The sequence below is a fragment of the Condylura cristata genome, unplaced genomic scaffold (assembly GCF_000260355.1).
Source record: "Condylura cristata isolate star-nosed mole 26May11 unplaced genomic scaffold, ConCri1.0 scaffold00025, whole genome shotgun sequence".
Classification (NCBI taxonomy): domain Eukaryota; kingdom Metazoa; phylum Chordata; class Mammalia; order Eulipotyphla; family Talpidae; genus Condylura; species Condylura cristata.
The window spans coordinates 31,016,491-31,028,102 of NW_004567126.1; the positions used below are offsets into that span (position 1 = coordinate 31,016,491).

An 11,612-nucleotide genomic window follows, 5' to 3' on the forward strand; every position below is an offset into this window, starting at 1 on the left:
AAAAGGTTCTTTGTCACTTCAACTGGTTTCATCTGGGGTCTTTATTACTGGCCAGAAGAGAGCGGTGGGGAATCCCAGGACATGTCTCTTTCGTGCCTTTGCAGGTGACACCAGGATGCAGTTTCCCTCCTGTGCCGTCCTGCCCCCTGCTGCAGGCCAGCTCTGTACCCACAGACCCAGCTGGGAGATGCACTCCTGCGATGACAGAGCCCCGCTCCACGAATCAGAAGCTGCTTTATTGTAGCAGGAAGGTTTCCCTTAGTTATCCCCGTCCCGTGTCACATGACATTGTCTAGGGTCACTATCACATACATGTGCCCACCACAGGCATATTTATTTAAATATTTATTTACTGGTGCATACAAGAACTGGGGAACAGGCCAGTGGTGGGGGGTGAAAGGATTCAGCAGAGACAGTAGGGAGCAGAATAGACAGACTGACTGAAATCCAGGCTGGGGCTTGACTCGTGCTGCAGGGGCTGTGGAGAGCTTTGTAGTGCTGCATTTTATTGTGCTACCAGGTTTAATCTCTCTGAAGTCTCCTCTGGTGAGGAGAGTAGCCTGTGAAGGACCCCAGGGACGGACGCCTGGGGTGGGCGACAGGGCAGAGCAGGGTCACTCACGGCCAGGCGGGCAGCTTCAGCTGCCATCACTTACTGTGGGTGGGACAAAGAGGCCCCCACGGCGGGCTCCTGCCTTCTGCAGGGAAACCCAAGAATGGAAGTGACCCCAGTGGTGTGGCCCCAATGTGCTGCCTCCTACGGGGAGCCGGTCAGGGCTGGGTGCTCCCACGCGAGTCTGAGGCCCCGGGCCCCAGGACGTCCTTCTGCTCCCTGAGGTGCTGGGGCGGACAGGTGCCGCCTCCCTGTCTGGAGCCCCAGGCACCAGCAAGTGCCACCTACACTCCACCCCTTCTTCTGACTCCCCCGAGCCTCCTCTGGGCCCCAGCGCAGCACCCAGCAGCCAGGGAGCTGGACCCTCACACCTGCAGGCTGGATCGTGAGGTGTGCGGCTGCTGTGGACATGGTCGGGCCTCACAGTCACTGTCCAGCCCGGGGACTGCGCGCCAGCAGCACGGGGACGCTGGTCTGGACCCAGCTGGGCACAGCCACAGCAGCCCAAGGTGGAGCGGGGGCGCAGCACTGGCGTGAAGGGGGCAGCCCCGGCAGTCGCGGCCACGCGCAGGGGCCCAGCGGAGAGCCAGACAGCGGGCCAGGCGGCGCAGGCCACGGGCGAGACCCGTCCCGCACAGGCACAGCCACAGGCAGGGTGGAGTCGGGGCTGGGGGATGGGGTTTCTGGGGTGATGGAACTTTCTGGAGTTGGATAGGATGGTGACAGTTACAGAGCTCTGAATATGCTAAGATTCACTGAATTGCACACTTTACGTGGGTAAACTGCACAACACGCGAATCACATCTCAATACAGCAGTTAAGAGAATAAAAAAGACAATCGTGAGTTTACAAGAATTGGCTGGCAAGGCCCACAGCTGATGCTGCCAACCCCGCTCGCCGCCCCCCCAGACGTCCGCGCCTCATTCTCACCTCAGGCCTTCGCACGAGCCACTCTGGACCGGAGCCCTCGTCACCAGACACCCCCAAGTCCGACTTCCTCCCTGGGTCTGCGCTCAGCGTCCTCGCAGTGCCCCTCCGTGGTGACACCCCGCTCTGATCGTGGTGACACCCCGCTCTGATCTCACACCCACCGCGCAGACTCACTGCCCATCTGTGCCCGCGCTGGTCTGATCAGCAATGTGAGGGAGGCCTAGAACAGCATGTGCTTGGCGAACACTGACGGAGGGACGGGTGGGCGGGCGGTGGACAGAAAGGGGGGGGAGGTGGACGGGAGACGACGGCGGGTAGCAGGACGCACAGACGGATGCACGTGAGCCACGCTCAGAGCACAGCAGGCGGACCGCGCCATCGCCAGCCCCGGGGGAGGGGGGCGCTGTCCCGAGGGCCCCCAGCGCTGCTGGTCTCTCCCCACAAAGGCCGCTGGACGCGTGACCCTGCGGAGAGGCGCCGCCATCGGGACGTCCTGTCCCTGCAGAGCGCACGCCCGAGCCTGGGGCAAGGGGCAGACGGAGGCGCGCTTGGCGCAGAAAACCGAGCAAGGCGCGCTTGGCGCAGAAAACCGAGCAATCCCGCACACGCCGGGGCGGGGCGACGGGCCGGCTGCGGTCGGGGTCTCCGAGCGTGGGCCCCGGAGGGGACGGGGGCTTGTGCGCGACTCGGACTTCTGGGATTACGCCAGAACGAGCGAGACTTCCGGCACGTGGCGAGGTGACTTTCCGGGCCCGAGGCCCGCGTGGACGTGGTGCGCACAGGAGCTGTGCTCACACGCGCTGACGCTCACGACGGCGGCGCCCTCACCCCACCTGGCTCCGGAGCTTTCCGCCCTCCGAGGAACCCCCACGCCCCCGGCGACCCTCTCGGCGCGCCCTGCCGTCCCCGGTTTAGGGTCCCTCTAGAAATATCCCAGCCCATCTTGACCAGGCTCCCTGGGGACCCGATCCCCAGGGGGGCGGGGGACACTGACGGGGCACTGGGGTTGTTTCCGGTCTGTCGAGGCCGGCCCCCTCACCTGCCTCCAGGACTCAGGAGCAGGAGTCGCGCCAGGGGCCGGAGGGGGCCTCGTGCTGCCGCCCGACTCCCTCCCTGCCAGGGCACACGCAGCTCGCCGGCGCCCTTCACAGGGCCAGGCAAAGTCTCTTTGGACAAAAACAGGCAGCCACCTACACACCGAGTGTGACAGAAGCGCCTCACTCAATACCGCACGGCGCCCAGAACCCACCTCACCCTTTCCGCGTGATCGCTACCGGCCGCTTTGCTCACTGCAAACAGTCATGCAACAAAATGCACCACCTTCGCCATTTTCCAGGGCTCAGCCAGCGGCATCACGCGCGCTCACAGCGGTGCAGATGCCCCACCTCCAGTTCCAGAACTTTCTCCTGCCCGAAATGGAGCTCCCTGCCTCTCCCAGCCCGCCCCCAGGGCACCTGCTTCCTGCCTGGGCACCCTGCAGGCTCCCACAGCAGGCAGTATCAGCCCTGGCCTGTCCATGTGGCCGGGGCCACCCCTTCCGAGGCTGAAGCACATTTTGTCAGTCATTCATCTGTCAACGAGTATTTGCTTCTTACTTCTGATCGTCAGGAATAAAGACCTCAGGAAGGCCGTGCGTGGCAGAGCCGTGTGGGCTGTCGGGCAGCGGGCGGGGCTGGCTCCCGCCGCACCCCCAGCCGCCGCTCAGACCATAGCTGGGCAGCTCCATTCTGGCCGCAGGGCCGATGTAGGGCACGTTATTTTTGGCTTAGCAACAGCTTCAGTTCTGATGCTACGTCTCAGAAGTAGCCAGACACAGGCAAAGCTACGAGCGTGGCTGCCACACAGACGGGCGGCCGTGGGTTTGGTCTCTGAAGACACAGGTCTCCTGGGGCTGCAGTCCTCACGCCCACGGCTGGCTCCCCCACGTGGCCCGTCACACCGCGTGACCCACGGCAGCTCACACTTGGGTCACCCCCTCAGCTTCAGCAGTGCTCAGCTCACTCTGACAATGCCCTCAAGCCAGCAGGAGACACCCCTGACCCTGGACGCCTGGCCTGGACCTGTGCGGGGTTCCAGGGCTCCGGTGCCCCAAGGACCAGGAGCTCCGCAGCGTTCGTGAGGGACGGCTGAGGGGCGGCCCGGGAGGCGCCCACTCAACGCAGCCCAGCGAGGGCCTGCAGCCCCACACAAGGCCAGCACTCCAGGCTGCAGACTCGGACATTACGACAGCCACGTGCAACCTTCCGTCACGGCAGGGTCCTGCCATAGAAGAAACGCGCCACGGAAGCTGTGTGCGGCCGGCGCTCGTGGCCGCCGGGGCCCGCCCCGGCCTGTGGCCTGCTGGGGAGAACCTGCCCGTTGGCCCATCTCTGCCGGTGAGAGGAGGCCCAGGCTGAGAAAACAGGGACTCGCCGAGGTCAGGCCTCGCCCGCCGGGCTCAGCGGCTCAGGCCACGGGGCCTGCCGACGGCACTTCAACCTGCTCCGGCCACGCCGCACTTGCCCGCCACACAGCACCCAGGCGACAGTGGCGTCCCCGCCCCGACAGCAGGTGCCCCAACAGGAGACCTCCCCAGGCCAGCGGGGCTTCCTCTGACCTCTATGGCCCCTGCCACCGAAGGGCGGGGGAGTTTCCAGGCGCCCACGCTGGCAGGGGGACACGGGCAAGCAGGGCCCGGGACAAGCCACGCTCTGCAGTCCGGGGGTGGGTCAAGGAGTGGCTGGTTCTCTGGCTTCTCATAAAGTCCTTTTATTTAGATTCCAAACACACCAAAGCAGAGAGGTGACCGAGGTTCACGTGTCCACTTGAGAGCTGGGGCTCCGAGCTCCGGCTCTGGCCAGGGGCCCTGCGGCCAGGCACGAGTCAGTCAGGTGACCAGCACAGGAGGGCCAGAGGGACACGTGGCAGCGGCCCCCTCTCCGAAGCAGAGGAAAATCCAGAACAAGCAGGAAAGGTGAGAGCAGGAGAGAAGCCGAGGGACCGCGCACACCTCCTGTGAGGTAGTCTCGGCGTCAGGAGCCCCAGGGGCCCACACAGTCTGGGCCTGGTGAGGTAAAATCTGTAAGTTTATTCGGGGGATGTGGTGTCAGGACTCCTCGTTGCCAGAGTCGTCCTCATCGTCCCCGAAGCAGCTGTCGGCCTCGGCCTCGGCCTCGCCGTCCTCGTAGTAGTCGTCGTAGAACAGGTCGGAGCCCTCGTCGGGCGCGGGCGCCTTGGTCTTCACGCAGTACTCGGCCAGTGTGGTGGGCACCTTCACGCCGTCCCGCTCCGCGTCCACCTTGGTCCCCAGGACCTGCTTCCTGGGGACAGAGGGGCAGGGCTCAGCATCACAGAGGGCTGTCCCCACAGGACCCCACAGCGGGCGGCGCGCTCGGACAGCGCGCACACGCGGCCCTGCCACCGCCACCCTGAGACGCTCCACGGGGCAGGCGCCGCCGGGCCAGGCCGAAACTCTGCCCCCAACGGCCAGCAGGCCGCCCAGACAGACCATCGGGGGGTTGGGCAGCAGTCTGCCACCGCAGACAGGGACGGCGCTTCCGCCCGCCCTCCTGCCTGGGAAAGCTGCCTCGCAGGGGCAGGAGGGCCGAGGAGAGCCCAGGAGCGGCAGAGCAGAGCCACCAGGAAGCCACACCAGATGCCCGTGTCTGTGTGCCCCTCACCCTGCCCAGCTCTCCGGGGGCTCGCGAGGGGCCGACAGGTGGGAAACCTTTTCCCTGGGACGGGGAGCAGGCAGGCGCACAGCAGCGCCTCCCGCCGCGGGCCACACCCAGGGCCTCAGTGAGCTCGCCTGAGCTGGATCCCCAAACTCCAGCAGGTACCGACACCTCTGGCCTGCCGGGCCCCCGGTCTCCGAGGCAGGCGCAGAGCACAGCCCCAGGAGTGCGCAAGCAGCAGGGCGCTGCCCTCACCCCTGCTCCTGTGGCACATGGCGCCGAGCACAGGGAGCCCTGAGGGTAAAAATAGCCCGGGTTTTATTTCGGTGCCACGTGGGAGGCAGCCAGGAGAACTGGGGCAGGCAGGGCACGTGGGTGGCCGCCGGAGGAGCCAAGCAGGCACTGGCCGGCCCTGCCCGCCCCGCAGAGCGCCGAGGCCTTCGGGCACCTGGCCGGGGCCACCCGCACGCCCGCCACTGTGTGTCTGCAGACAAGCGCACGGGAGTCCTTCTGCAGCCTCGCCCGGGGGCGGCGCTGAACCCCACTACGAAAGCTACCGCAGTCCGACCAGCACAACCAGGCCACGCCTGCGAGAGGGATTCACACAGCTGTACCTAAGGCCAAAGTCAGGGGCGCGATCCCCACCACACCCCGCTGCCTGGCACGCGCAGGCACACACCTGTCCCGAGTGAGCGCAGGCCGCAGCCTCCGGGAGACCGGACAGCTTGCCTGCAGGAAGCGTGCCAGGGGGCGACCCCGGCCTCCACGGCCCGGCGGCGGCGCGTGGACTGAGCCCACGCGGGCTCAGGCGCGCACGCACGCACACGCCGGCCCACGGGCACAGCCACCACCACTGTCAGTGTCGCACGTGGCCCCCGCACCTGTGTGGGAAGCCCAGGACCAGCTTCCGGGGCAGGGGAGCGGCAGGCGGCGGCTCCAGCCCGAGGAGCATCGCGCGGCACAGTCGGGCCCGAGGTGGCAGCGGCGGCGTCCCTGCCTGCCACCCTGCTCTCGAGAGGCAGTTCTGGGCGCACACAGTGGCGCAGGCTGGGAGTGGAGTGACCAGCAGGGAGAAGGGACGTCTGGGGGGACAGCGGGGAGACACCGAGTGGCACACCAGACTCACTGTCCGCAGCACATTCCCTTCGCCCGGGCGTTTCTGCAGCGTTAGCAGCACAGCCCAGGGTGGGCACGTCCCCAGGGGACCTGGCCTTTCAGTCCCGACAGCCATGCTGGCTAAACTCCCCACATCCCGATGGCGGTCTGTCCGCACACAGCGTGGCCTCCTTCTGGAGCGTAAGGCCTGGGGACACCTCCATGGGGCAGCCTGACCCGCCCACAGCTCGCCCACCTATGCACCCCCGGGGTGCTGCCCGGCACTGCCTCCAACATCTGTGTGGAGACTGCTGTGGACCAAAGCCTCCGAGCTGTGAGCACCCAGCACGGGGTAGCTCTGAGGATTTGCTTTCTAACGAAAGAGCAAAGGGCAACCCGGGGAAGCACCTGCCGGCCGTACGAATGGCCAAGTGCTGAGCTGGAGCCTCCGCCAGAGCGACGTGGACACAGCAGGCTCAGAGCATAGCCAGAAAGAGGAGACTGAGGGTCAAGCTGAGGCCCAGCACAGCCAGACATGAGCTGCCCCGACCGGGCTCTTGGGCCCAAAGGGTGCGTGTGTGCAAGGCCCCTCCGAGGACAAGCCCTCCCGAGGGGAGGCTGGAAGCAGCTACGAGGGCGAGCGGGCCGGTCCAGAGCAGCGCGCCGCCCTCAGAACAGGAACAGGCTTTTCTAAAGAGGGCTACTTTCGGGGCTCCCTGGTGGCACAACGGGTTAACACGCAGCACTATGAAGCTCTCCAAAGCCACCGCAACACGAGTTCGGTCCCAGGCCAGGGAGGGACCCCCAGGGCGCAGCAGACCTCGCCTGTCCCCCCGCTGCTCCCCTCAGCAGTTTCAGTCCGTCTGCCTGTCCTGCTCCCCGCTGTGTCTCTGGTGAAGCCTCTCACCCTCCACACCTCTGGCCTGCACCCCAGTTCTGTGAACATAAATAAGTCTTAAAAAAAAAAAAGACTACTTTTTACAAGCACTAACTCCATGACCGTTTCCGTCTTTTGAACATGACTCCAGGTTTCAAAATTATACGTGTACGTGATGTTCACAGCTATTTATTAACGGAAGACACTGCAGACACGTGGGCTCAGCAGCGCCCAGGAAACATGCCCTGACTGGAGGACGCGCGGAGCAGCGCACTCATGGACATGACACTGGCCGTGCGCCGAGGGGCCCGGGCGCGCCGCGCACCCGTCACTGGCAGTGCGAGCAGGGAGGCCCTGTCCTCAGGCTCCGGGCTCTGCCGCGTCACGCGGGGAGCCAGGCGGGCAGAGGAGCACAGCCTGGGGCCTGGGTTACGGGGCCGAACGCGGCACGGCCTTGTCAGGACGGGGCGGCGGACACCAGCAGTTGGCTTCGGCAGGACGTCACGCGCGCACGTGCTCACCGACGCACCTCGCCCGCCACACCTCGCACGTGCTCTCCCTCGCCGCCCCGCTCACCGGATGATGTCTGTGTACTCCCGGTCCCTGCCCTTGCTCTCTTTCCACTTCCTGTACATCACCGAGGCGTCTACGTTGGCCGGAGAGAAGGTGTTCGGCTCGTTGAGGAGGGAGATGACGCTCAGGAGGATGGTCCTGCAGGAGCATGGGGTCAGTGGGCGGTGTGGACTGTCCCCCGGCCATGCCACTCAACGGGGAGGGCAGGCCTGGCTTGCAGCGTGAGGAAGGCACAGCTTGCGTGGCGGCCACTCGCAGGAGGCCGGGCCCCACCCCCGGCTGCGCTGCGGCTTCCGGGCACACCCTCACCGGGAGGCACGGCACGGCGGGCTCGTCACTGCTGACGTGCGTTAGGTCCGGCGGGGCTGGGCTCTGGCCTCCCCACCTGCCTCTTCCCACCCCCCCTCACACCCTGCTTCCAGATAAGAAGCATGTGGGCAGCCGTGCTGAACCGACTTGTTCCTATTTGAGGCTCCCCACCCCTGGGGTGACTGGGTTCCTTCATGCTACCAAGTCATGATACCAAGTCCTACTATGGCCTGGGGTGGGTGGACAAAGGACACACGGACGAGGAGACAGGGCGCCTGCATCTGGGAGCCGGCCTATCAGGGCGAGGGCTCTTGGCCCCAAAGTACTCTTGGGGAGGCCAGATGCACTGCAGAGCATGGTGGCCCCGAGGGCCCAGGTTTGTCCTCCACGTCTGCACCTCCAGGCTTGAGGAAACCCCACAGAAACAAGAAGCTCAGGAACACGGGAGGCGGGGCAGGGTGCGTGCCTAGTCCAGCCTCACCTGACGTTCTGGGTGGGGTTCCACCTCTCCGAGGGCAGCTCCCCACTCTGGGGGTCGTCGACGGGAGGGTGGAGGATAGAGATGCACACGTCCCCTGTCTGTGTGGGATAGGGAGGGTCAGCGCCACACTGGTTCCTGTGGCCCCAAGTCCCCTCCCACCCCCACTGGAAGGGTCAGGAGGGGCATGCTCACCTCATAGATGTTAGGGTGCCACATCTTGGTCAGGAACCGGAATGCTGGCGGGGAGTAAGGGTAGTCGATGGGGAACTTGAGGCGTGCCTGTGGGAGTGGGGGAGCAGACAGCAGGGGGCTTCAGCTAGGCCACGCTGCCACAAGCATGAAAACCAGGAGGGGCCTCCCTGGTGGCACAACGGGTTAGAGCGCAGCACTATGAAGCTGTCTGCAGCCACTGCAGCATGAGTTCGATCCCCGGCCAGGGAGGGACCCACAGAGCGCAGCAGACCCCTCCTGTCTCCCCACTGCTCCTCTCAGCAGTGTACTTTGTCGATCTGCCTGTTCTGCTCCCCACTCTGTCTCTGGTCAAGTATCTCACCTCTCACACCTGTACCCCGGCTCTATAAGCATAAATAAATTAATCTTAAAAAAAAAAAAAAAAGCCAGGCAGGACATCACCTACTGCCTACATCCCTCACAGGTCAGGGTGACAATCACAATGGGCTGCCCTGGGCTTGTTCAGGGTCATTTGAACTGAGCCTAGCCCCCACTCAGCTGTTGAGGAGTCAGTACCTGCCCAGGAATCCTGGCCCCCAAGTCCCCGTCCAGGGAGCAGAGCCCAGCACAGATGCGCGGACCCAGTTTTTAGGCAGGGGCGCGGACTGAGATCCACGTTCACTGGGAAACCACTCCTGAAGCCCCCGCATCAGCTGGTGGGCATTCTGCCCACAGGGGTTCATCTTGAAGGGCCGGGACACCAGGAAGGGCCAACTGCCTGGTGGCAAAGTCACTCAGCCCTCAGCAGGCCAGGGGATTCTGCCTGTGTGAGCCCCAGTCCCAGTCATCAGGAACGTGCTGGGCTTTCGGCTCTGGGGGACAAGTGGGGCGCTGGGGCACGTGGTAGGACACCCCTGCCATCTCTGGAGACCCACACTGAGGCAGGGGGCACTTAGCATGTCTGAGGGAAGCCCGAGTCCTGGGTGGCAAGTAACTAGTCAGTGCCACGGGGCGCAAGCCTCGAACTCAGGCCTCAGGGGTGGTGGCAGCACCCTTGGCGCAGCAGGCAGGCCCCACTGCAGCCAGCACCCCCAACATCCAAGCGTTCACAGAAAGTGGAGGGAACTCTCTGGCACCTTTCTGGGACTAGGGCATGAAGGCGAGGTGATGGTGCCAATCCCCGCACCTTCACATCTCCTACGGGTCCTCCCCACAACTCTCCCTGCAACTAATCCAGGGAAATTGGCTGAAGCTGGGGGTCAGGACCACCTGGTCCCTCCAAGGCTTCTCTGAGGACAGACCCTTTGGCATACTGAGCCCAATCTGGCAGAGTCCCACCCCCAACCCACTCTTCTCTAGAAAAACTGGCATTAGCCCCCAACACCAGCCTGGAGGCTCTGGCGATACCCCTGGCGACCCACTGGTGGAAATGGCCAAGAAACTGCGTCGTCTTAAGAGATCTGGCCTGCTCCAAGGTTGGGGCCCTGATGCTGCTCTGAGCAGGGCAAGTCTCGTCTCTCTGCTCCCCAAACAAAGAGCCCAGGGAAGGGGGCTGGCTAAATAATTTGGCTCCAGATCTGTTCTCTGCAAGGGGAGGGGTGCTCACACTCACCCTCCATCCTGCCAGGGCTGAAGGACCACTCAGGAGCCACCCCAGCAGGCCAGGCAGCCTCAGGGCCCTGAACAGGCACAGCTGAAACACTAGCTCCAGGACGCAGACACGGTCCTGGGCGACGGGACGTGCCCTGCCCGCCCAATCTGGCCTGGCGGTGGTTTCTAGCTGCCACCCGGGCACAGGAGGACACGGCAGGTTGTTGGGCTCTCTGCAGGCTGATGGGGGGGTGGGTGTGGAGGAAGCCCGCTCCCCACCCAGTGTACAGGAAGACCCCGACTTGCCCTGAGCTCTGCCAGGGGTCCCTCAAGGCTGTCAGCTCAGGTCTGGAGGTGCTGAAAGCGGCCCTGCTTTTGGCCGAATCCTTTGTCATACCAGACAGAAACACCCCCGGTTCCAGGGAGAGGACCCCTGCTATCAGCAACAGGGAACCACTTGGGATGAAACCACCGGAGCACAGAAGACAAGGCCAGAGTGTGAGATCTGGGCCCGAGGGAGCCACCTCGGCGGGCGGCAAGGACACCGGTCAGCTGGGGGACGGAAGCCAGAGCGGGGGACCAGAACCAGGTGCTGGGACCAGGTCTGGGGGGTGTTTCCGTCGCAGGGCTCAGGGGCAGGTGCAGACGGGAGTGCGAGCCGGGCCTCAACCTTCCCGGGAGAGGTCACCCAACGCCCGACCTGGGGCTTGCTGCTGGCAAGCGCTGCCCTTTTCCAAGCCGGTCTCAGCTGCCAAGGCCCCGGCGGGCCTGCGGTGGAACCTGAGATAGCGGCAGAGCCGGTCACGGCAGGGCTGCCCCCCCCACCTGCTAGCTGGTTCTGGGGAGTCCTCTTTGTCTTCTGGGGCGAGGGCCGGAAGGGCAGGCTCTCTCGAGGGGGACCCCACACCAAGACAAAAGGAGGGCCCGGTCCTCTCCGGGGAGTTGCCTGGGGAGAGGGGGCTAAAGCCGCCGCAGAGAGCAGCCGCGACTGTCCGCGAGTCCGGGGACCAGAAGCCGCGGGGAGACTGAGGGAACCCCAAGCATGGTTGGGAAAGCCGGCGCAGACGCCGGGAAGGGCGACGCCCCCCGACAACAGAGGGTCCCCCGGTAGCGCGGGGGCTGCAGCTCACCTTGAAGTAGCCGCCCTCGTAGTAGGTGTTGGGGGGCCCGAAGATGGCCACCTCCCAGTTGTACAGGTCGCCTTCGTCCACCAGGGTCACCCGGAAGCCCTCGACCGGCTCCTCCTGCAGCCCCTTGAGTTCGAGCAGCAGCGCCTTCTGCGAGCTGGGCACCAGCGGCCGGGCCATGGCGGCGGCGGCG

General features: G+C 65.1%; 1 protein-coding gene across 1 annotated transcript; it reads right to left on the reverse strand.

The window, feature by feature from the left end:
* Window positions 1-4,275: 4,275 nt before the first annotated feature.
* CDC34 (cell division cycle 34) lies at window positions 4,276-11,605 on the reverse strand. Its single transcript, XM_004689407.2, has 5 exons — window positions 11,423-11,605; window positions 8,724-8,810; window positions 8,532-8,629; window positions 7,745-7,879; window positions 4,276-4,842 (listed from the first exon to the last, which is right to left on the reverse strand). The coding sequence occupies exons 1-5, from the start codon at window positions 11,597-11,599 to the stop codon at window positions 4,629-4,631; spliced, it is 711 nt and encodes a 236-aa protein (XP_004689464.1). The 5' UTR covers window positions 11,600-11,605; the 3' UTR covers window positions 4,276-4,628.
* Between the last annotated feature and the right edge of the window lie 7 nt (window positions 11,606-11,612).

Excerpts from the sequence above, each read along its gene's own strand:
- CDC34 (XM_004689407.2), bottom strand. The coding sequence starts at position 11,599 with ATGGCCCGGCCGCTGGTGCCCAGCTCGCAGAAGGCGCTGCTGCTCGAA. Across the intron at positions 8,630-8,723 it reads GGCACCCTAACATCTATGAG|ACAGGGGACGTGTGCATCTC; the intron begins GTGAGCATGCCC and ends TATCCCACACAG. Across the intron at positions 4,843-7,744 it reads GAGTACACAGACATCATCCG|GAAGCAGGTCCTGGGGACCA; the intron begins GTGAGCGGGGCG and ends CTCTGTCCCCAG.